Here is a 26,318-nt window from a genome sequence, read left to right as displayed (position 1 = left end):
CTCACCACACAACGGATCCCAGAACCCATGTTTATTGATGCCTTAATTCCTCAACCAGTGGCAGCAGGTGACCTTAGGGCATAACACACCTCCTTGGTCTGTTCATGGCCTATGGTATATGAACATTATTCTCCAGTGGAATTGTACCACCTGGCTGAGCTACGACATGTTATAAGCATTTTCTCTGCCTTTTGGGGACTGATGACCTCAGATGTTAAGTCCCATAGTGCTTAGAGGCATTTGAGCCATTTGAACCTGCCTTTTGCATTGAAATTCAGGAGACTTGGTTTCCAGCAGTGTGGACCCTGGCCCTTGGTGGATAATGGGGATATTATAAGAATCGTGCTTCCTATGACGAGGTGTCAGGCAGAGTTAGAACATATGTTCTGAACGCCTCTTAATACTCCTTCAGAGTCTGTGGCTGTTCGGATAAGGGCATTTCACAATATTACCATCTGCATTGTTTTCCTCCTTATTGATGGGGCAATGCCTCCGAACATGTAGGTTGCATTGGTTTCTCAGCTCTCTCCCCCCCCCCCCCCCCCCCCGTCCCCTCACACACACATACACACTTTTCCTAATCTTGCGTGATATCTGTGCCCATAACCCTTTGTGGGGTGGAACAAAGACCACTGGCCATGGTAAAGACCATGAAAATTTAGTGGTACAACTTGACTTTTGCCTCGCGAATACTGGTGCCCCCACACACTTCAGTGTGGCACATGGAACTTTCTTGACCATTGAACTTTCCATCTGCAGTGCTTGTCTTTGCCTGTCTATCCACTGGAGAGTCCACGATGACCTGTGCGGCACTGGCCACTTCCCAATCTTTCTGTCCCTCCCTCAGCGTCACTCTTGTGAATGCCTGCTCAGATGGGCTCTCAACAGTGCTGACTGGGGTTCTTCAACATCTGCTGTTGCCCGTTGCTCCCCACTGCATGGAGATATCAATGAGACAGTTTAGAACACAACTACAGCCATTCTATCTGTAGCTGATATAGGGATCCCCTGTTTCTGGGCCTGCCCTGATGGAAGACAGTACCTCAGTGGTCATCAGAAATCAGATGCCATTAGAGATCATAAGCAGGCTCTCCAATGCCATAGGCGGCACCCATTGATAGAGCACCTCATTGCCTTTTAACGGCTCCTTGCCCGGGTGTGCCATCTAATAAAATGTTGGAAGTGGGAATGCTGGGAAAGGTATTTTTCAACCATTGGACCATGTACTTGTCCTTCACACGTGTGGGCAAGGATAACACATACCAGATGCCTGCAGGTGTACCAGCTGTTAACTTGAATGGCAGTGTCTACACTGACAGAGACTCTGTCGCCAAACATTTTGCTTTGCATTATGCATGAGCCCTAGCATCTGAGAAATTTCAACCTGCCTTTCGTGTTCTAAAACAGGTGGAGCAAAATCAATTGTCTTTTACTACATGTCATGTTGAGCTACATAATTCTCCATTCAGTGAGTGGGAATTAGTCAGTGTCCTCACTCACTGCCCCGATATGGCCCCAGGTCTGCACCACATCCACAACAAAATGATCAAACACCTGTCAGCAGATTGTCAGAGTCATACTCTTGCCATCTTTAACTGTGTCTGGAGCAAGGGCAAGTTCCCATCGCAATAGCAAGAAAGCATCATCACCCTAGTACAGAAATCAGTAAGCACCCTGTAGAGATGGGTAGTTATTACCTAGTCAGTCTCGCCAGTGTTCTCTGTAAGTTGCTTCAACGCATGGTGAGCCAGTGGCTGTGTTGACTCTTTGAGTCTTGATGTCTTCTGGCTCTGTCCCAGGGTGGTTTTCACAAAGACCATTCCACTGCTGATAATATGCTTTACCTGGAGTCTGCCATCTGAACAGCTTTTGACTAGCATCAACACCTTATAGCCATCTTCTTCCAACTACAAAACGCTTATGACACCACATCCTTGTTAAATTACTCAAGTGGAGTCCCCAGGGTCTACTCCTGATTTTTTTCATCCAGAAAATTTGTTCTGGGTTCGAATAGGTGCTTCCCACAGTACCCCCCATAGCCCAGAGAATGGGGTCCTGCAGTGCTCTATACTGAGTATCCCTCTCTTTCTGGTAGCCATCAATGGCCTAGCAGCAGCTATGGGGTCCTCAGCATCACTCTCCTTGTATCCTAACAACTTCTGCCTCTACTATGTCTCCTCTAGTATGGGTATCACTGAAAGTAGACTGCAAGGCATCGTACAAAAGGTGCGGTCATGGCCCCTCATCCATGGCTCTCCGTCTTCAACTGCCAGACTCGTGTCATGCACCTCTGTCGACATCGCACCATTCACCCACAACCAGAACTTTACCTTGTGACCAACTGCTTAATGTGTTAAAGACTTTTTGCTTTTTATGACTGGTCTTAGATGCTCAGTTGATGTGACTGGACTTCGATCCTCAATTGACGTGGGTTCCCCATCTTCAGCGGCTTAAACAAAAGTGCTGGCTGCACCTTAATGCATTTCGCTGCTTAAGTAATACCAGCTGGGGTGCAGATCGCACTATCCTTCTTCAGCTTTACAAAGCCCTGATACAGTCCCATCTCGATTATGGGAGTTTGGCATATGGTTTGGCATCACCTTCAGCATTACAGTCATTGGATCCAATACATCACTGCAGGGTTTGGCTTCTAACAGAAGCCTTTTGTTCTAGCCCTGTGAACAGCTTACCCACTGAAACTGGGTTCTTTCCATTGCAGATCAGGCACCAACAAAAGCTTTTCAGGTATGCTGCACACATTCACAGCTCCCCTAAGCATCCAAACTAATTTCTCCTCTTTTCAGACACTCCTGCAATGGCACCCAGATCAGGGATCGTAATCACAATTCACATCCAGTCCCTCCTCTCTGAATGCCAGTTGTTTCCTCTTATACCTCTCCTCTGGGCCTATTCGTATACACCTCTATGGTGCATTCCTTGGGCACAGCTTCATCTTGACCTATCACAAGCCCCAAAAGACTTGGTTCAGCTTGAGGCCATCCGCCACCAATTTTTCTCCAAATTTCCTGCATCCCAGGGTTCACAAATAGTCTATACAGATGGCTCGATGGTTACTGGTTATATAGGTTTTGCTTATACTCCTGCGGGGCGTACTGAACCGTGCTCCTTGGCATATGGTTTGTAGTGTTTTCACTGTGGAGTTGGTAGCCATTTCTTGAGCTCTTGAGCATATCCGTTCCTGCACTGGTGAGTCCTTTCTCATCTGCAGCGACTCTTTGAGCAGTTTGCAAGCTCTCGACCAGTGTTGCCCTTGCCATTCCTTGGTCATAGCTATGCAGGATTCCCTTTGTGCGCTTGAACAATGTGTACGCTCTGTGACCTTTGTCTGGACCCCTGGCCATGTTGGAATCCTGGGGATTGAACTCGCTGTTAGCTTAGCCAAACTGGCTTCCAGTAAGCTGACTCTGGATATAATTATTCCGGACACAGACCTGCGATCAGTATAAGCCTGTCAAATTTTATGGCTCTGGAATACAGAATGGCTCACTCAGACTTCACTAACCAAACTGGAGGTGATAAAGGAGACTACGAATCTAGGGAGGTCCTCCATGTAGGCCTCTTGCAAGGACTCTGCCATCCTTCATCGACTCCACATTGGCCATGTTTGGCTGACTCCTGGTCATCTCATCTGTCATGAGGATCCATCCCACTGTCATCATAGTTCCCGTTTGACGGTGGTACACGTTTTGCTGGACTGTCCCAACCTATCCATCTTGTGGTGGATTCTCAATCCCCCCGACTCGGTACCCATGCCACAGTGGCCGACTTAAATTTAGATTTTATTCGTGAAGGGGTCTTTTACCACTTTCTTTAAGGTAGGGTGCTTAACCATATTGGTTCATTAAAAGGTTGGCAGATCACTCTGTTGCCTCCTCTGCCCAGACCAGGCTGCAGCTGTCTGGGCTTGGTGGTCCAGCCCAGTCCTTACCCTGCCTGCTCTTTTACTCTTCCTCGCACCCTCTGGCATGGTCTGTTTAACTTGTTCATCTTATGTCTATCTGTACTGCTCTTGCCCTGTCCATGTTGCTAGTCTGTCATTGGCAATTTCTCAGTGGGGTACCTCTGGTAAGTGGCAGGGGTGTGGGGGATATATATCCCCTCATTGAATATTGCTTTCGGGGGCTTCTGGCTGCTCCCGAGATATAGCACCTCACCTGCTTTTCTTCCTATATCCCCCGTTCTTTTTTGTCCGTTACTTAGTCTTTGTTGACCTTTGGGTTTTCTTGCCCTGGGTTTTGCACAATAGGCCATCTCTGATGTACACACTTGTAGACCTGTTTGTTCAAGGAAAAAGGGACAGATGACTTAGTAGTTTGGTTCCTTTAATTATCCAACCAATCAACCAACTAACATGCTTGAAAGTTCTCAGTCCCTCACTTTTCTCTCATATTTATAGAGTCATAGGATAATTTCACTGCCATCCTTGGATCCACCCATTACGTGAACTTACCTTCCTCCAAGCAGCTCATGTAACCATCTCTTGTTACCTTACTCTTTCTCTCTCCTTCCCATCTCGATTCGTCCATTTGTGTGCAGCCTTTATCTCCCCTCTATGTATTTTGAGCAATTGTTTACTCTGCTTTCGTTAGTGCATCTCTCTCTGCTTGCTTCTGCCCTGACCTTTCAGATGTTAATTTATTATTCTTTATATTGGAGTTTGTCCTCTCTCCTTGACCATGATGTCAATGGGATATTTAAGTTTATTATCGATTTTAATGTACTCTTTGACAAAATAATATGCTGCGATGAAGAGTAGTGACAAGTTAATAGTTTGGCGTATCAAATTTTCATTGTAGTGTAGACTCTGCAAAGTACATAATCTCAGTGACACTCAGGAGGTTGATTATATCAGATTTGCCACTGTATCCTTTTCGTCATAGATGCTAGATCAGTAGAATGACAGGATTACTTCATTGAATCTTGGGAAAGTATGAAGGGAAATCAGTAGCACGAAAAAAATTTCGTCTGTCCATGATAAGCACAGGTAGCATAATCGGTAGTGTATTGCCTGTTCAGGGTATGGATATAGGCTGCAGTATTTGTCCAGAGCATTTTTGGTCTTTAGCTTTCTTATACAGAATACTGATTTCTCTCTCTCTCTCTCTCTCTCTCTCTCTCTCTCTCTGTATAACCTGACTTCCACTGCAGAGCATAGGATTGATTGTAGGATACAGGCTCCCTAAGAATGGTTCAAATGGCTCTGAGCACTATGGGACTTAACTTCTGTGGTCATCAGTCCCCTAGAACTTAGAACTACTTAAACCTAACTAACCTAAGGACATCACACACATCCATGCCCGAGGCAGGATTCGAACCTGCGACCATAGCAGTCGCGCGGTTCCGGACTGAGCGCCTTAACCGCGAGACCACCGTAGCCGGCACAGGCTCCCTGATAAAGATCTTGGTGAAGAAGGTAATGAAGTGGTTATTTGGGGGAGCTGGAAATGGTGATCTCTCTTTATACACCCATCTCTCTCCTTCCAATGCTCTCAGAATTGTTTGATAAGATGGATTACAACAGAACCAACTTTCTGAAAATAACCTTTTAATGTCATCTTGGCTTAGCTTCTGTAAAGGATTTATGGAGGAAGCTATACTTACCAAGGCCTTTGGTCATGTAGATCACAAAATGCTATAGGGGAAACAATCATGGTGTGGCATTAAAGGTATTCTCCTTGTGTGGGTTATATATTGACACTAGAAAACAGAGAGGTCACATTAGCAAATGATACAACAGAAATTGGACTACATTCAAAGTGGGGAAATACTAAACAAGGTGCTGTAAAGGACTCAGTGTTTGGCTCACTACTGTTTGTGACCTATGAAGATGATTTAACCAGCACATTGGATGACTCGTCAAAAACTGCAATAGTTGCTAATGACAAAAGTATTGATAAAGGATCCAAATGCATGAGTATCAGAATCTACTAGAAGAGTACTGGAACAGGATTACAGCTGATTCACAGCTAACAGCTTAACTCATAATCTCACAGTAACTTATATTATGCAGTTCCAAACAAATAAAATCATCTACCAGAAGTAGAAACCACCGGGCACACACAGTGAGGCTCCATGTGTGAATTTCCTAGATCTCCACATGTGTAATAAACAGAGCTGCTGTTGGTGATAATGATAGCGGTGGTGGTGGTGGTGGTGGTGGTGGTGGTGGTGGTGGTGAGTTTGTATGGCTCAGGTCTTTCTATTTGACGCCATTTCTGTGACTTAGGTGACCCTAAACTACCTCAGTTATGAAATGGAGACCCACAGTTTATTGTGGAATCTGAACCATGTGTTGCTTCTGGTGACTCCTCACATCATTGAGAGGTGAAGAGAGGTTAAATTGAAGACTGAGAAATCCATGGTCTGGCTAAGATGGGATCCCATGACCTCTTGATTTCCAGACATGCAACTTTCCACTGCTAGACCACCAGTGGGTGGTGTGTGTGTGTGTGTGTGTGTGTGTGTGTGTGTGTGATGAGAGTTTGCATTGATCAAAATATATGGCCATATCTTTTGACTGCATTGCCTTAGGAACTTAAATTTTTTACACCACCAAGGAACTGTCGACCTTGGTACCTGAATAAATTTCCGTTTGGTACCAGTATCTGTCCTTGAGAAAAAGGGATCTTGACATCCAGACTATGAAGTGATCCTGTAAGGGCCTCTTTTTTTTTTGCCAATTGAGATACAGAATCCTACAAATGAATTTATGATGAACTCTGCAATTCACAATGACAGTACTAGAAGTAAATATAATTTACATATCAATTATGCTTCCCTATCCAAGGGTCAGAATGGACTTCTGTACCCTAGCACAAAAGTCTACACAGGTAGCCAGTGGACATCAGTTAGCAAATTGAAAATCTCCAGATGTTCAAAAAGATAAAAGAATACCTCATTAGCTACTTACTCAATTTATCAGAATATCTACATTCAATAATGTGAATTCCACATAAGTATAATTTTTGAATTAAACAGGTCTTGACTTTGCCAATATATAGACAGCTGGTATGGCTGGTCGAAAGTAACAGCTTTGTTTGAAGTACAGCAGTGTGTTGATTATCCAAAAGTCGGTCAACCAAACGTCTGTTCAACCGAACTGTTGCTCCCAAATGCCGCTCCCCCTTGCTATGGTCTAGTATGTTGATTCTTCAGCAGCCAGGGAAGAAGATTACGCTCTCAAAACCATTTACATGGCTGATGAAACTAGGCTCAGTGGGAAAGCTTTGCCAAGGATAAACTCGTGCTTCACATAGTGAATTAGCAGCACCTGGTCTTAAAATAAGCTAGGATCGTATTGCTTCTTGGGCTAATGCTACTGGCAGCCACCGACTGCTTAGGCTTGTCATTAGTAAATGCAAGAAACGGTGTTGTTCCAAACACATTAACATGTCTGTGATGTCTGTTGTGTACAAATCACAAGAGAGAGCCAGGATAGATAGTACGATTTTCACTGAACGGTTTATGGAAGTTTTCGTACCCTCTGTAGAAGCTCATGAAAAGGGAGAAAAGATTACTGTCCCTTGACAATCCACCCACTCATCCATCGTGTAATATCTTAAACTAAAAGGATGAGTTCATGAAAGTGATGTTTATTCCACTCGACATAACGTCCTTATTAAAGGCCATGGATCAAGGCATAATTGACACTGTCTGATGATATTGCAGAAAAAATTGTTACTCATGTTATTGTTAGAAAGGAAGAGGAGGTAGAAAAAAGTCTGTTAAGAAATGAATATTTTTTATAATTTGAAAGATGGTCCTACATGATCGGAGCAGCATGGGATAATGTAAAGGAACAGAATTTGAAAAAGCCTGAAATAAAATTTTAGTTATGGCGAAGAGTTGTCAAAGTAATTGAAAACAATGAACAGAATGGTATGTCCAAAATGCCAAAAGAACTCAACTGCCATGATTGTGAAGATGATGATAAAGAGTGGATGAATGTTGACAGTGCAAGTCCAAGGCATAAAATTGTGCAAGACATGAAATTGTAAAACTTGTTGGTGATAAAACTGGGACCAGCATCTCATCAGCTAGTGTCCAGAAAATGAAAATACACTTGCAGCTTCTGAAGCTTTCACATGTTTAGTTATTGTCTTGTGATGGTTTGATGCTCAAAATGAAAGTGACCAGTATCAGATATTATGTGTGGAAAAAAGCACACAACTTAGCTGCTCGTAAGTAGGTAGGCCTGCATAAACAGACCAAAACTAAGAATTTTTGAAGCATTAATTCTATACACGTGTACTGTACATGCAAAATGTGTACATATTACATATTTTGTGTTTGCAAGGCTATACTATGTACATTCCTACTGTACTTAACTGTGTAATAGTAAGAGATTCACATTGCTATAAATGTATGTGGTTTTTATTTGTAAACTGATAAATAAAAGTATACAGTTTGATTATCTGAATAAACAACATTTTCCGAACCCATGTCGTCCAGTTAGTTAGGATAGTCAATGCTCTACTGTATCTGGTGAAAACAAGAGCTGAACAGTAGAGGAGGAGTTACAATAGCTTTTTTTCAAAGCAACTGTTTTTCTCCTGATACACTGTTACATATGGAAGTATTCTAGAAATAATTCTCATAGTTATCAGGTTGAATAAATTAGCAGTTATCATAATTTCTTGACCATATATTTAACAGAAGTGGTCAGCAGTGGCTGCTTCCTCCTGTTAATGTATAATTTGATGGGATTTACAGAATGTGGTGTGTGAATAAAAGAATGAATGACTGAATCTATACCATTTTCTGTTGTGAAGTGGAGACTGTTTTATTAGTGTGACAATATTAAGTTTACTGGTCTGTATGTAGGTTCAGTATTTTCTTAAATGTTTTGAATTGTGTTTTAGGTTAATTCAAATTTCTTCAAGCATTCACAGTCAATGGTCGCAGGCACTTCAGAAATGCACAAACTGTGGCAGGTAGTCGTGCCTCACCTCAAAAGCAGCCTGGAATACCTCTATCAGAGAACTGCTATGTGGTAAAGTTCCTCCTCTATCAGAAATTTTATTACTATATTATAAGTTAAACAATAATTCAAATGTAATAGTAGATGTCCACATTAGTTCAAGTGAAAATTCACATTACTGAAATAATTTACTATTTTACAGGATGGAATATGAAAATGACTTCTCACTAGCAGGCAATACAGCTGCCAATAGAGGACTTGGATATCGTGATCAGATGTCTTCTCAGGAATTTGCGCTAAGTTTTGAGCTGCCGTATTATACCAAATACTTCCTCATTGCTGCTTATTTGGCATCATACATTCCCTCAAAACTGGATAAAGCTCTCTTTATGAAACGGAAAGATAAGAAGAAGAAAAAGAGAATCAACAGATCTAAAAATGACATCCTAAGTGATATGCTTTTAGGACCAAAACCATTCACGGTGGATAGACTGTTGGCTATATTTTATTCTATTGTTCAAGATGAGGTCAGCTTCACAGTAAATCTTTCTGTGCAGGTCAGTATTCTGTTAGCTTATTTAGCCCTTTACTTACTAACAAATTGCTGTTACTAGTATAAGTCATTTTCATTATTAAATAACTACAGTAATGCAAGCAGTGTTAAAGCAAAGGAAGAAAGGAAAATATTTTTCTTAATAGGCTTTATCGTACACAAACATAAGGTGATAAAAACCACCATTCGAGACCAATAGCTCCTTCATACAACAGGAGTGGGGTTGGGGCTGTTCAGACTTTAAGAAGGAATGTCATCACACTAAAAAATATCGTGAAATGAATGAATTGAGTTAGTTTAAAAACTGCCAAATGTGCATTTATTTCTAACAAAACATAAAAATTTTAATACCAAGGGATGCTACATGGATATTTTAAAAGAACAAGCCGACATAACCTGTGATGTATGATACAATTACTTCTGAATACTGTAGAAAATTCCGTTATCACCCAACTTAATCTGCAAGAAAAAAGTATATGAAAACAGCATGCACTGGGATTACATCAGAAAAAAATACTGTGTACAACAGATTTAGAAAGGGGGGGGGGGGAGTTGACTCTGTGGAATACACAGAACACACTAGCATTTGTGGGGAATCATTAGAAAAATGTAACTTCACCACAGATTACTAATGTTTATTCAAGTAAACAACTGAAAATTCAACTCATTAACTGAAATTACAGGCACAAATGTGTTTTATTTTAAATACATAGTCCAGAGATCCATTAGCATGTGTTGAAGCATGGATATGGAATGTGTTAAAATGTGTGTTTTATTGCATGCATATCCTTTACATCAAATTAATGCACATACGAGATGTGTGAGAAAAGTTATGAGGCTGGCAACACTTCGACTGATCTGGCAACACTGTGTTGTTCTACTTGTGGAGACCACTGTGTTCATTCCTACCAGATGTTCTGAACAATGATCACATATTTCTGAGAGCTTCATGAGTGAAGTTGTGTTTTTGATGTGTGTTACAAAAATGGAACAGCAGAATTTAGAGCAATGTTGTGCAATCATGTCTTGTGTTAAATGTGTGGAATCCATGAGTGTGACCTTTGAAAAGTTGAAACAGGCCTATGGGGAACATTCTGGAGACCTTCAACTTCAAAAACAGGCGAAAACATTAAACATGTGCATGCTATTGTGAGAATTTGTTCCTCCAGGACAAACTGTCAACAGTGTGTTTTGCAAAGATGTCCTTGAAAGCATCAGAAAAAGAATGAATAGAGTGAGACGAGATGTTGCAGACAAGTGGATGCTGCATCATGACAATTCCCCATGTCAGGCAGCCACTTACATCACAGAATTTTGACCTCAAAAGGCATTCCTGCCATTCCACAGCCCTCCTGCTCACTTGGTCCAATTCCACGTGACTTTTTTCTTTTCCTAAAACTGAAAAATGTCTTAAAAGGACATCATTTTGGGACCCTGGAGAACATTTAGAAGAATGTGACTGACATGTTAAAGGCCCTACTAGTTGAAGCCTTTCACCATTGCTACCAAGACTGGGAATGATACTCTAATGACGTATAGCTGCCGAAGGGAACTATGTTGAATGGGACAATATTGCTAATTGGAAAAAATAAGCAAATAAAAACTTTGACAGATAAAAAATCAGTCTCATGACTTTCTTCACACACCTCGTGTCATTTGCAGTCTCCTAATTTATTATTTTTCAGCATGAATTTGCCTTTGATTCAATGGATCTTTTAAAGATTCAGCTTCATTTATCTAGTAAGAAAGCACAGTAACCAGAGTTGTAGAACAGAAACAAAATGTTTCACATGCAAACAGAAAGTTATGGGGAAGTGGTCTGTATCTCTCTGTTAAAAGGAATCTTCTAGATAATACTTTTTTCCCTCAAACAAAAGCTCTTTTTCGCTGTTGAATAATTCATGATCTCTTAGGGACGTGTCACCACTTAAGTGATTAAAGATTTTGGTGCTAGGCTATTTAACGTCTTTCTGAACTAGACGTATTTATCCTATCACAGTTTAGATTGTATTTTCTTCTTGTGTTATTGCTGTGATATGTATTGTTTGTATCATAGTGAGAAGCTTTGTACAATTTTCTTCTGTGTATGTGCGGATGGATATGTGTGTGTGTGCGAGTGTATACCTGTCCTTTTTTCCCCCTAAGGTAAGTCTTTCCGCTCCCGGGATTGGAATGACTCCTTACCCTCTCCCTTAAAACCCACATCCTTTCATCTTTCCCTCTCCTTCCCTCTTTCCTGATGAGGCAACAGTTTGTTGCGAAAGCTTGAATTTTGTGTGTGTGTTTGTGTTTGTTATATATAAAAATAGAGGGAAACATTCCACGTGGGAAAAATATATCTAAAAACAATGATGATGTGACTTACCGAACGAAAGCGCTGGCAGGTCGATAGACACACAAACACACACACAAAATTCAAGCTTTCGCAACAAACTGTTGCCTCATCAGGAAAGAGGGGAAGGAGAGGGAAAGACGAAAGGATGTGGGTTTTAAGGGAGAGGGTAAGGAGTCATTCCAATCCCGGGAGCGGAAAGACTTACCTTAGGGGGAAAAAAGGACGGGTATACACTCGCGCGCACACACACACATATCCATTCATACATATACACACACAAGCAGACATATTTAAAGACAAAGAGTTTGGGCAGAGATGTCAGTCGAGGCAGAAGTGCAGAGGCAAAGATGTTGTTGAATGACAGGTGAGGTGTGAGTGGCGGCAACTTGAAATTAGCGGAGATTGAGGCCTGGTGGATAACGGGAAGAGAGGATATATTGAAGAGCAAGTTCCCATCTCCGGAGTTCGGATAGGTTGGTGTTAGTGGGAAGTATCCAGATAACCCGGACGGTGTAACACTGTGCCAAGATGTGCTGGCCGTGCACCAAGGCATGTTTAGCCACAGGGTGATCCTCATTACCAACAAACACTGTCTGCCTGTGTCCATTCATGCGAATGGACAGTTTGTTGCTGGTCATTCCCACATAGAATGCGTCACAGTGTAGGCAGGTCAGTTGGTAGATCACGTGGGTGCTTTCACACGTGGCTCTGCCTTTGATCGTGTACACCTTCCGGGTTACAGGACTGGAGTAGGTGGTGGTGGGAGGGTGCATGGGACAGGTTTTACACCGGGGGCGGTTACAAGGGTAGGAGCCAGAGGGTAGGGAAGGTGGTTTGGGGATTTCATAGGGATGAACTAAGAGGTTACGAAGGTTAGGTGGACGGCGGAAAGACACTCTTGGTGGAGTGGGGAGGATTTCATGAAGGATGGATCTCATTTCAGGGCAGGATTTGAGGAAGTCGTATCCCTGCTGGAGAGCCACATTCAGAATCTGATCCAGTCCCAGAAAGTATCCTGTCACAAGTGGGGCACTTTTGTGGTTCTTCTGTGGGAGGTTCTGGGTTTGAGAGGATGAGGAAGTGGCTCTGGTTATTTGTTTCTCTACCAGGTCGGGAGGTTAGTTGCGGGATGCGAAAGCTGTTCTCAGGTTGTTGGTGTAATGGTTCAGGGATTCCGGACTGGAGCAGATTCGTTTGCCACGAAGACCTAGGCTGTAGGGAAGGGACCGTTTGATGTGGAATGGGTGGCAGTTGTCGTAATGGAGATACTGTTGCTTGTTGGTGGGTTTGATGTGGATGGACGTGTGAAGCTGGCCATTGGACAGGTGGAGGTCAACATCAAGGAAAGTGGCATGGGATTTGGAGTAGGACCAGGTGAATCTGATGGAACCAAAGGAGTTGAGGTTGGAGAGGAAATTCTGGAGTTCTTCTTCACTGTGAGTCCAGATCATGAAGATGTCGTGAATAAATCTGTACCAAACTTTGGGTTGGCAGGCCTGGGTAACCAAGAAGGCTTCCTCTAAGCGACCCATGAATAGGTTGGCGTACGAGGGGGCCATCCTGGTACCCATGGCTGTTCCCTTTAATTGTTGGTATGTCTGGCCTTCTAAAGTGAAGAAGTTGTGGGTCAGGATGAAGCTGGCTAAGGTAATGGGGAAAGAGGTTTTAGATAGGGTGGCAGGTGATCGGCGTGACAGGAAGTGCTCCATCGCAGCGAGGCCCTGGACGTGCGGAATATTTGTGTATAAGGAAGTGGCATCAATGGTTACAAGGATGGTTTCTGGGGGTAACGGATTGGGTAAGGATTCCAGGCATTCGAGAAAGTGGTTGGTGTCTTTGATGAAGGATGGGAGACTGCACGTAATGGGTTGAAGGTGTTGATCTACGTAGGCAGAGATACGTTCTGTGGGGGCTTGGTAACCAGCTACAATGGGGCGGCCGGGATGATTGGGTTTGTGAATTTTAGGAAGAAGGTAGAAGGTAGGGGTGCGGGGTGTCGGTGGGGTCAGGAGATTGATGGAGTCAGGTGAAAGGTTTTGTAGGGGGCCTAAGGTTCTGAGGATTCCTTGAAGCTCTGCCTGGACATCAGGAATGGGATTACCTTGGCAAACTTTGTATGTGGTGTTGTCTGAAAGCTGACGCAGTCCCTCAGCCACATACTCCCGACGATCAAGTACCACGGTCGTGGAACCCTTGTCCGCCGGAAGAATGATGAAGGACCGGTCAGCCTTCAGATCACGGATAGCCTGGGCTTCAGCAGTGGTGATGTTGGGAGTAGGATTAAGGTTTTTTAAGAAGGATTGAGATGCAAGGCTGGAAGTCAGAAATTCCTGGAAGGTTTGGAGAGGGTGATTTTGAGGAAGAGGAGGTGGGTCCCGCTGTGACGGAGGACGGAACTGTTCCAGGCAGGGTTCAATTTGGATGGTGTCTTGGGGAGTTGGATCATTAGGAGTAGGAGTAGGATCATTTTTCTTCGTGGCAAAGTGATACTTCCAGCAGAGAGTACAAGTGTAGGACAGTAAATCTTTGACGAGGGCTGTTTGGTTGAATCTGGGAGTGGGGCTGAAGGTGAGGCCTTTGGATAGGACAGAGGTTTCGGATTGGGAGAGAGGTTTGGAGGAAAGGTTAACTACTGAATTAGGGTGTTGTGGTGCCAGATTGTGTTGATTGGAATTTTGAGGTTTTGGAGGGAGTGGAGCTGGAAGTGGGAGACTGAGTAGATGGGAGAGACTGGGTTTGTGTGCAATGAGAGGAGGTTGAGGTTTGCTGGAAAGGTTGTGAAGAGTGAGTGAGTTGCCTTTCCGGAGGTGGGAAACCAGGAGATTGGATAGTTTTTTGAGGTGAAGGGTGGCATGCTGTTCTAATTTGCGGTTGGCCTGTAGGAGGATGCTCTGAATAGCCGGTGTGGATGTGGGAGAGGAAAGATTGAGGACTTTTATTAAGGATAGGAGTTGACGGGTGTGTTCATTGGCTGAGTTGATGTGTAGGTGAAGGATTAGGTGGGTGAGGGCAATGGATTGTTCAGTTTGGACCTGGTATAGGGACTGATGGAAAGAAGGGTTGCAGCCAGAGATGGGAACTTTAAGTGTGAGGCCTTTGGGGGTTATGCCAAATGTCAGACAAGCCTGAGAAAATAAAATATGCGAGTGTAATCTGGCTAGGGTGAAGGCATGTTTGCGGAGGGAATGTAAATAAAACTTAATGGGGTCGTTGTGGGGGTGTTGTGAGGATCACATGGTATTAGAAGGTGGAAAGTGTGAGGTTGAAATGAAAATGAGAGATAAAAATATATGGGGAGAGATAAGGGTGAACTAGAAAGTAACTGGAGATCTGGTATGAAAAAAGGCGAAAAAGTGTTGGTTATGTTGATCCTGTGGTGAACTTGGGTTGGTGGACAGCGATGTGCATGAAGGTTAGGTGGTTGTGTTGCCGCTAAAACACGTTAAAGGATGGAGAAATTCGGGAAAATTTCGAAAAAACGTGTAAATGTATTAAAGGAGTGGTGTTGTGGTGAAAGATTACGAAAATGGGGCTAACAATTGTAATAATGACGTTAAAACCTGTGGGGAGCGGCTAAAATTGATCAGTGATGTGCGAAAAACGGAAGTGGAAATAAAGTGAAAGTTATTAGAACTAGTCGAAATGGTTGTTTAATACGTGAAAGCAGCTGTTATAAAAGTGCTATAAAATCCACCGTTTCTAGTTCTCCCTCTTTCCTGATGAGGCAACAGTTTGTTGCGAAAGCTTGAATTCTGTGTGTATGTTTGTGTTTGTTTGTGTGTCTGTCGACCTGCCAGCACTTTCATTTGGTAAGTCACATCATCTTTGTTTTTAGGTATGTTAAATAATTTAGTTAGATGTGAATGTGTTGAGGTGAACTTCTTTAGCCAGAAATTTGCTATTTTATCATTTCCAGGGGCTTTCCAATTGTGCGTGGAATTAATTGCTCGGGTGACTTCATGTTGCAAAATTATCACTTCAGGCATTTGTGGTATCATCTTGTATGTGTCTGTTTCTGCTTGTATCCACCATGCATGTCTGTTATGTTGTACTGGGTTTGACCATATGTTGCTCCAGAAGTGTTCCATGTCTGTTATGTTTGGTGGATTGTCTATTTTTATGTGTGTGTTATCTATTGTTTGGTAAAATTTCTTTTGGTTTGTGTTGAATGTTTGGTTTTGTTTCCTTCTATTTTCACTTTTTTTGTATCTTCTAAGTCGTTTGGCCAATGCTTGTAATTTCTGCTTCTTTTCATCTAATTGCTCTATTGCTTCTTGTTGTGAGATTTTACCTAACCTTTTTCGTTTTTTGTCTGATATTTCATTTCTTATAAATTGTGTTAGCTGTCCGATGTCTTTTCTCAGTTTTTCTATTCTGATCTGTAGCCAGTGTTGCCATGCTGGTTTTGTGGGTTTCTTCTGTGTGTTGGTTGGTTCTGATCTCTGCCTAGTGTGTATATTTAGTGTAGTGAGTGCTCCTACATAAACCAGTAGTTGTAACTCTTCCATAGTTGTGTATTCATTTATTTTGTTGTGTATGATTGTGTTGATAGTTTTTATTGTTGTTTCGACTTGTGGGCTATTTGGTGGTCTATGCAAGAATGGTCTAATGTCTGTATTTGTGTCTTTGTATTCTATATATGTCAACTGAAATTTTTCTTCTATATCTAACATGTGTGTCACTTCATGTTCTATTTGTGCTTGTGCTGGTGGCTGTCTTAAGATTTTGTTTTCCTCTGATTGTTTAATTGATGCGTGTTGTTCTTTGTTTGTTTGCTCTGGGATGTTTGAGTCCATTACTGTATTTTCTTCTTCTTCTAATTGCACATTATTTTGTTCCAGTATTTGTTGTACTTCTTGTTTGATGTTTTCTAATTCTGACTGGGGTATCCTGTTATTTTTTATTATTACACGGACCTGATCAGCTAGTCGCTGTTCTGTTAAAAATTTTAATTCCGGGTATCTGGTAATAAATGTTGTGTATACTTGTGATCTGTATCCAGTTGTGTTGGTTCCTAGGTTTGTTGCTTGGTAATAACAGAACATGAGGTGTCGATTAACTTCATCTGACCATCTCATCCTCTGTCTTTGTTTTCCTTCTAGGGTGGTTGCAGGAAGCATATCCTGCAAAACACCTCTATTTGGATTTAAATCATTTTCCAGTTGGCTAGCAGTGTCATTACCATTGTAGGCGGGCATAGGGTTCAAGCGTCGTCCCCGACCATGACGGCGCTTTTCCGAGGCTTCTTTAGTTCTGTCCTGAACCAAGTAATCACACTAAAAGTGGGGTTAGCCCTATTAGTGGTTTGTTCTTTTCGTCGCCTTTTACGACTGGCAGAACATACCGGAGGCCTATTCTTTTCCCGGGCCTCCACGGGGAATTATTATTATGATTTCTTTACTTTCTCAGACGTTAAGTCTGGTTAAGAATGGAAAGTGACGCGGACCTTGATCAAGCGTCACTTCCTATTAACTGTACAGTATGTGTTATATTGCATTTAGGAACTTTCGGGTAATTGAACATATATCAATAATTACGGATTTCTGTAGTTGTATATATATGTTTGGATGTAGCTGTATTGCATTGATGTACTGGTGGATATTGTGTGGTATGACTCCTGTAGTTGATAGTATAATTGGTATGATGTCAACTTTATCCTGATGCCACATGTCTTTGACTTCCTCAGCCAGTTGGATGTATTTTTCAATTTTTTTTCCTGTTTTCTTTTGTATATTTGTTGTATTGGGTATGGATATTTCGATTAGTTGTGTTAATTTCTTCTTTTTATTGGTGAGTATGATGTCAGGTTTGTTATGTGGCGTTGTTTTATCTGTTATAATGGTTCTGTTCCAGTATAATTTGTATTCATCATTCTCCAGTACATTTTGTGCTGCATACTTGTATGTAGGAACTTGTTGTTTTAAAAGTTTATGTTGTAAGGCAAGCTGTTGATGTATTATTTTTGCTACATTGTCATGTCTTCTGGGGTATTCTGTATTTGCTAGTATTGTACATCGGCTCGTGATGTGATCTACTGTTTCTATTTGTTGTTTACCAAGTCTGCATTTATCTGTTGTGGTATTGGGATCTTTAATAATATGCTTGCTGTAATACCTGGTGTTTATTGTTTGATCCTGTATTGCAATCATGAATCCTTCTGTCTCACTGTATATGTAGTGGACTGTTAAGGCAGCCAGTCCACAGTGAAGTAGCCGAAGGGGCACGCGTCAACTCACGCCGTCTGGCGTTAAGTCTGGAACAGGATTCGTAATGAATGTGATAAAGAAAAGAACGTAGCTACTAGAACACTTAACTTTTATATTGTCCTTTGGTATACAGCATTCTGGATGATACAAGTGAGACTCTATCTTGAGGTACATGCAACGTTACAAATGGTTAATGGCGCCTTGCTAGGTCGTAGCCATTAACTTAGCTGAAGGCTATTCTAACTGTCTCTCGGCAAATGAGAGAAAGGCTTCGTCAGTGTAGTCGCTAGCAACGTCGTCCGTACAACTGGGGCGAGTGCTAGTACGTCTCTCAAGACCTGCCTTGTGGTGGCGCTCGGTCTGCGATCCTGACAGTGGCGACACGCGGGTCCGACATGTACTAATGGACCGCGGCCGATTTAAGCTACCACCTAGCAAGTGTGGTGTCTGGCGGTGACACCACAGTATATATTGCCTTTTCTTAGCCATGTGTTGGATGCGTCTTGATCGATGTGTGGCTGTGTTAGATGATACGGGTGCTTGCCATGAAGTGTTTTCTTTTTCCAATTTACTTTCTTCGTATCTGTTGATATTATGTGATCTAAAGGGTTGTAGAAGTGGTTATGAAATTGCAGTGGTGTAGCCGATGTATTTATATGAGTGATTGCCTTGTGTATTTTGCTAGTTTCTGCTCGTTCTAGAAAGAATTTTCTTAAATTGTCTACCTGTCCATAATGTAGGTTTTTTATGTCGATAAATCCCCTTCCTCCTTCCTTTCTGCTTAATGTGAATCTTTCTGTTGCTGAATGTATGTGATGTATTCTATATTTGTGGCATTGTGATCGTGTAAGTGTATTGAGTGCTTCTAGGTCTGTGTTACTCCATTTCACTACTCCAAATGAGTAGGTCAATATTGGTATGGCATAAGTATTTATAGCTTTTGTCTTGTTTCTTGCTGTCAATTCTGTTTTCAGTATTTTTGTTAGTCTTTGTCTATATTTTTCTTTTAGTTCTTCTTTAATATTTGTATTATCTATTCCTATTTTGTGTCTGTATCCTACATATTTATAGGCATCTGTTTTTTTCCATCGCTTCTATGCAGTCGCTGTGGTTATCCAATATGTAATCTTCTTGTTTAGTGTGTTTTCCCTTGACTATGCTATTTTTCTTACATTTGTCTGTTCCAAAAGCCATACTTATATCATTGCTGAATACTTCTGTTATCTTTAGTAATTGGTTGAGTTGTTGATTTGTTGCTGCCAGTAGTTTTAGATCATCCATGTATAGCAAATGTGTGATTTTGTGTGGGTATGTTCCAGTAATATTGTATCCATAATTTGTATTATTTAGCATGTTGGATAGTGGGTTATTATTATTATTAATCATCCAAGGATCAGCTTGCATAGATAAGGGTATCATCAAGGTACTGCAATACAGCTCAGTAGTGCCAAAGATAAAATGCACAGAATATGAAACATGCATGCTTTGAGGATAGGACAGGACAGGTGGTTGGCTGTGGCCTTAACGAACCATCACAGTGACCGGACAGAGCCACTTCATCCTTCCGAATATGACAGTGTCCTAACAGCTGCACTCTCATTTGGTTGGTTTCAGTTGTAGTGTTCTTGATCTACACACAATTTGTTTCAGGTGACATGTAATAAAAGATATGGTTTTGTTCTTTATTGCTGCATATACTAAGAATATGCACTGATGGACCCTGGACTGTATGGAGATGATGCTGTGCCTCTTGCACCAACTTGAATCTGTTACACTGCACGAGCATTCGGGAGGACGACGGTTCAATCCCGCGTCCGGCCGTCCTGATTTAGGCTTTCCGTGATTTCCCTAAATCGCTCCAGGCAAATGCCGGGATGCTTCCTTTGAAAGGGCACGGCCAGCTTCCTTCCCCGCCCTTCCCTAATCCGATGAGACCGATGACCTCGCAGTTTGGTCTCTTCCCCCAAACAACCCAACCCAACACTAAGACAATCCTCCTGACAGGTGTACAATTATTATCCAATCTGTTGAGAAAGCAGATTCCATGCCCCCAAACATGCAACTATGCTCCTCAGTCTGCCTGAAAAACTCAGACAGCATCCTCCAATTATGAGTGAGACGTTGAACTCAGGAGGATGATAATATGACATTACTATCATGCATTTTACACCTTGACACAGGCTTTCCTTGTTAAAGCAGTAAACCATGATTACTTATTGAAGTGTGAGAGGGTGTTGTAGTTACCCCCTTTCATTACTACCCACTATTGTGGCCTCTAAGTAATCTTTAATTTTGTAGTATGCATTACTTAGGAAGAATGTTTTATTTGCCTTTTTACACAGTCATTTTTAGTAATCCTTTTCCTTTCCCTTGGCAATCTACCATACAGTTTTATTCTCAGATAGAAAATGTTTTGGGGTTTTTGTTTGTTTTTCCTTGGAAAATATATTGTCCAAACTGGCTTTTGTTCCATGATTACATGTAGAACTGTTAGTGAAAGTGGGGTAGCGTTCTCACTTCCCGCGCCCGGGTTTCCGAGTTTGATTCCCGGCGGGGTCAGGGATTTTCTCTGCCTCGTGATGACTTGGTGTTGTGTGATGTCCTTAGGTTAGTTAGGTTTAAGTAGTTCTAAGTTCTAGGGGACTGATGACCATAGATGTTAAGTCCCATAGTGCTCAGAGCCATTTTTGTTCGTGTAATTTTTGGTAATTTTTTCACTGATAGTCTCCGCATATTGGTAGATTTACTGGCTTTGTGTAGTAAGGATGCCCAGTTTTTTTATATGCCTATTTGCAGAGAACCCGATTACTACTTTTAATTATTATTTTTACAGCCTTTCCCTGCAGTTTAAATCTGTGTCCACATTTTGTGTCTTACCTCTCCAGAAAGGAATCTTATAGCTAAGAATTAAGTGCACATATGCATAGTATGTCACCACAAGACAAGTGCTGTTACAAACTGATGCTAAAAACCTAAGAGCAAAACATGCTGACAACTTTTTTTGCCATTATCTTTGTGTGCTCAGTCTATATTAGCTGACACTCAATGTTCATCCATAAAGCTGTGTGCTTGTAACACACTCTACAGATTTTTTGTCTAGGCTTAATGTGACATAGTTGTTTCCTCTCAGTGCGCTGAAATGTGTACTTTTTTAAAATCTTCAATGTTAATTTTTTACGTACTACACAATCATAAATATCCTTGAGTGTTTTGTTTTCTTCCTCTAGTATAAGTTTTGATGTTTCATGAGTGAGTGATGCATTTGTCATCTGCGAAAAGAACTTTTCGTCTATGTCTTACACTGTCTTGAAAGTGTATATATATATATATATATATATATATATATATATATATATATATATATATATATATATAGAATCATATTGGACCCCATATACTACCTTTAGGAACACCTAAGTTTGTGTGTTTCTCATCTGGCAATTGTTTTAGAAAAAAATTATCGTCAGCAGAAATGTGAACTTTCTCTGCCTTTTGCATCCTGTTTTACCATCTTTTCACTATTCCTCTTATACCTAGCACTTCTCACTTGTTTAGTATTTTTTACTCAACAACGTCAAAAGCCTTGGACAAGTCTAAGATAATGCCTGTGACACAGTCATCCTTGTCAGAAGCTGAAAGTATCACACATCTGAACTCTGTAATGGCTGACACTGTACTTCTCCCTCTTCGGAAACGATCTGTGCTTTGTAAAAAAAGGTAGTATTTTTTTCCAGTAACTCATTATTCTCTCTTTCATAAGTGGATAAGTTATTTTCAAGAATGAAGGCAGTAGTGAAACTGGCCTGTAGTTTGTGGTGCTTTCCGCATTACCTTTCTTCAGTAAGGGCACAACTTACACACGTTTTAGGTACTCTAGGAAAATATCTGAACTAAATGACTCATTTTTTATTCATTTAATGCAGCTTGTATGCTATCTATGCACGGGTTCAGAACAGCAACAAGGACTTCATCTGTGTCTGCTGAGTTCTTATTTTTTAATTGTTATACTGTCTTCCTGACTTCAAGCTCAGCTATGGGAAACATCATCTTTGTGCTTGCTTGCTGTGTAAGTTGTCATGGTTGCTACATGTTTTTAGGGGTTTTTTGCTGCAGCTACGTTCAGAGAAGATTCTTTTGTAGGCCTGCAATTTTGCAGGTTTTACCCAAGCCAGTCTTTAGATTTATTGTTTGACAGTAATTATCTGAAAGGCTGAGATCTCTTATAAATACTTTACAATTTTCCCCTGCAGATACCTGAAGAACATGGTCTAAAACTGATGCTGAACTGTTTGGTATTTTTGGAGCAGTGTTTACTGTGTGTTTACCATTTGTGCCACACCAAAAGTGCTCAGTACGAGGTTTGTCAAGAAAATACGGCCGGCCGAAGTGGCCGTGCGGTTAAAGGCGCTGCAGTCTGGAACCGCAAGACCGCTACGGTCGCAGGTTCGAATCCTGCCTCGGGCATGGATGTTTGTGATGTCCTTAGGTTAGTTAGGTTTAACTAGTTCTAAGTTCTAGGGGACTAATGACCTCAGCAGTTGAGTCCCATAGTGCTCAGAGCCATTTGAACCATTTGAAGAAAATACGTATAAAAGTTGAATAATGTCTTTGTTACAAGTTGCAGTCACCGCCAGGTGGGACTACTGCTGTAATCAATCCCATCAACGCTCAGTTCGAGTCGGAGCACTCTGCGTGAAGGTGGGAGTGTGCGGCAGCTTGTTGACAGTTACCCTTTTTCACCTGCCGTTGGCATGGATCTCTCTCTGATTGAGGAACAGCGCGTCAACATCAAGTTTCTTGCAAACCTAGGCAAGAATGGCCGTGAGACTTTTGAAGTGTTTGAAACAGGTTTACGGAGACAATTCTCTGAAGGAACCAACCGTGAAAAAGTGGTTGAAAAGGTTCCGGGATGGCCGAGAAGAAGTGAACGATGACACTCGCCCAGGACGCCCGTCGACATCGAGTTCCGAAGCAAATGTTGAACTAATTCGGGCTTGTGTTCTTAAAGACCGTAGATTGGGAGAATGATTGCTGACGAGCTGTCAGTCCCCAAAACAATCGTTCACGAAATCCTGACACAAAAACTTGAAATGAAGAAATTGTGTGCGAAAATCATACCGAAGCTCTTGACGCCAGAACAGAAAGCAAAGAGGGTTGAGTGCTGTGAGGATTGGTTGGAAGCAGAGGAACGAGGGGACTTTCTCAACCGAGTCATCACTGGAGACGAGTCCTGGTTTTACGAATTCGATGTGGAGCTCAAATCTCAAAGCAAGGAATGGAAACTAGCAGGAGAACAGAGAACAAAAACGTCCCGAAAATAAAGTTCCAATTTGAAGACAATGTTGATTGTTTTCTTTGATTCTAGGGGCATTGTTCACAAGGAATTTGTCCCTCCTGGCCAGAGAGTGAACGGAAATTTTTACGTTGTAGTTCTGACATGTCTCAGAGCTCGTGTGGCCCGAGTTCGACCGGAGTTGGCAAAAGGGGGGCAGTTGGATCCTTCATCACGACAATGCGCCCGCTCACAAGTCGCTCGTTGTGTGCAAGTTTTTGGCCCGAAGCTCAATCACCGTGACAGACCACCCGCCTTATTCACCCGATTTAGCCCCGTGTGACTTCATGTTCCCGAAATGCAAAATGGTGCTTCAGGGGCGGCACTTGGGAGATGTGGAAGTCATCGAGGCGGAAACGATACGGCAACTGAACAACATCACAACTGAAGACTTTCAGCAATGTTATCAACAGTGGAAACGGCATTGGCAGAAGTGTATCACGTCCCAGGGCGAGTAATTTGAAGGAGACCATATTGTAATACCTGAATAATTGTAAAATAAAAGTTGTTATTCAAATTTTATACGTATGTTCCGGACAAACCTCGTATGTCTAGGAAGTTATTAGTAACTTCTTCTTCAAAACCTGTGTTAATATTCATGTCTCCACATACATATTTTGGGCCCTGGGATTCCATCTAGGGCTTCAGTTAGTTTACTTCATTACATAGGTCAATGAGCACATGCTGAAGCAAATACGCTATTTCGCTGAATGCTTTTGATTTGCGCTGATGTCTGCTGACTGCGGACTGGAGTGAGATGGGCCAAGCAAAAAAGATGGAGATGATATATAATTTACTTGCCCTCCTGCCACTACTTTAGCTGATTCCAAGTCTCTGTGTGATCTGCTGTGTCAGTAAACAAGAATTTAACAATACGTCTTCAGTGCTTGATTTTAATACTGTGGGAGTTGTTAGTCAATGTGCTATAGACAGCTATAATCTTCAGCAAAGCAGAATATTCACAAACATAAAACAGACATTTTCTCAATTCTTCTGTTTCTCATGGAAACCTGTAGAGCCCTGTATTTTCTTACTGAGTGGCAGTCACTCCTCAATATCTTGCGGAGTAATATGGAGCTCATACCTCTCCCTTTCAACCTCTTTGCACCATGTATTATCCATTTGTAGTTTACCGAAGTAAGTGAACAGTTTTTTCGTCAGTCTGTTGGGATTCATCCTTTGGATCTGGCCATAGAAAACTAGTCTTCTTTTTTAATTAAGTCTGTAATGTTCTCAATATGTGTATAAGTTCACAATTATCACTTCTGTATTTTCTTTGATCTTTAATTGGTCCCAAAATTTTCCTTAGTGTGTGTGTGTAATTATATTTATTTATTTGTGATTTCCAGAGCTTCTAGCTTCATCTTTCTGTTCAGAGTTAAACGTTCTGTTGTATCAAGTGATTCTGGGCAGTAGTGTGTAAGCTTAGCATTTATGGATGTTGATTTCTTATTATACAGGGTGGAGAAAAATTGTCACGAAATTTTAACCCTGTATAGCTGATGCCAGTAGAAACCAAAATTACTAATATTGTGTAGGTCAACAACACACAATTTTTAAACCACAGAAACTTGGTGCCACACGCTCTGATTGGCCGTGTGATTACCCTGTCACCATATGCTCTGGACAACACGTGACCACAAATGCCTTGCCTGCCAGAGATCGCACTCAGTGGTAACGTGCCAGCCTTCCACTCTGGGGGCAAATCCGCCGGGGTCCGACACATCCACTATAGGTTCATGATAAGATGTACCGGCAGCAAACCCATCAACAGCTTTTAGTTCACATACAGAAAGTGTTTTACCAGTTGTGTCGACCATGAAAAGGGCCTTTCTTGTTTCTAGAACATGGTTTACTTAAAACGGGTGCTCGAATTGGTGACCCTCTGACATGACGCAAGCTTGGTAGCATTGAACAGTGTTTTGCCAAACTCTTTCAAAGATTCCTGCCATTGCCCTGATGTGATTGGCAGCATGTTGAATGTGATTCATTAATTCCTCCTCATTTCTAGGTGGTCCATGGCTGGGTGGGTGAACTACTAACGTGAAGAATCCCCAGAGAAAAATGTCGGGTGGTGTGAGGTCTGGTAGTCACAGGGGCCTTGTCCTATGAGCACGTCTGTCAATTACCCAGCCATCGAAGAGTTCATTTAAATATCCATGCACAGCACGACTGTTATGTGTGGGTGTCCCATCATGCTGCAACCACATGTATAGCTGTATGTCCAAGGGAACATCTTTCAGCAGGCCGGGTACAGTTCCTTGCAAAAAGTGGAGGTAGACGGAGAGGCCCAATCAGATGGTCACCCACAATGCCAGCCCAAATGTTGAGCGTAGATGGTTCTTGGTGTCCATGGACATACATGACATGACGATTTCCCCTTGCCCAGTAATGAAGGTTTAAGGCCACTCCAGTGGAAGGTGCACTTGTCAGTAAACAACACAATGGTGGGAAAATCGGGATCTCGCAGAAACCACCGGCAAAACCCTAGCCTAAGTTGGCGTAGTCCCTCAGAGGATTTAGGTCTTGGACAGGGTGGAAACTAAATGGATGCTGGCTGTCACCCCTCAAAACCTCCCAGACTAACCAATGAGTGACCCCCATGTCGTGTCCAACCACTCGAGTACTTGTCGTAGGTGCTTCCTCAAAGCACTCGAGAACACTCTCTTCAAATGCAGTGCCTAGTTGTGTTCGACATCTTCCATCATGACCATGATATCCCACTAACAAGCCTGTTTCACCAAGTCACCGGTGAATTGCAGTTAACATATGCAGGTGTGGGTAGTCTCCTGCTGGGTACCGTTCCTCATACAACTGTTGAGCTTCATGTGCATTACCATCAGCTAGTCTATAAACAAAAACCCTTTCTCATTTTTCCTCAAATGAATACTGTGCCGCCCTGTGTACTGTATGACTAAATCGAAAGTGATGTGTGTGTGTGTGCTCCAAAG

At 42.0% G+C, this 26,318-nt stretch overlaps 1 protein-coding gene across 2 annotated transcripts in view; it reads left to right on the top strand.

The window, feature by feature from the left end:
* LOC126194929 (origin recognition complex subunit 5) overlaps positions 1-26,318 on the top strand; it is a 158,084-nt gene that overhangs the window by 114,665 nt on the left and 17,101 nt on the right. For both annotated transcript variants that reach the window (XM_049933310.1, XM_049933311.1), the window contains exons 7-8: positions 8,883-9,013; positions 9,144-9,498. In XM_049933310.1, the coding sequence (XP_049789267.1) occupies positions 8,883-9,013; positions 9,144-9,498 (486 nt within the window). The remainder of the gene's footprint in view (positions 1-8,882; positions 9,014-9,143; positions 9,499-26,318) is intronic.

This window comes from Schistocerca nitens, chromosome 7 (genome assembly GCF_023898315.1).
Source record: "Schistocerca nitens isolate TAMUIC-IGC-003100 chromosome 7, iqSchNite1.1, whole genome shotgun sequence".
NCBI classification, from domain to species: Eukaryota; Metazoa; Arthropoda; class Insecta; order Orthoptera; family Acrididae; genus Schistocerca; species Schistocerca nitens.
Note: the sequence above shows the minus strand (reverse complement) of the source record. Positions and strands in the feature narration are given on the sequence as shown.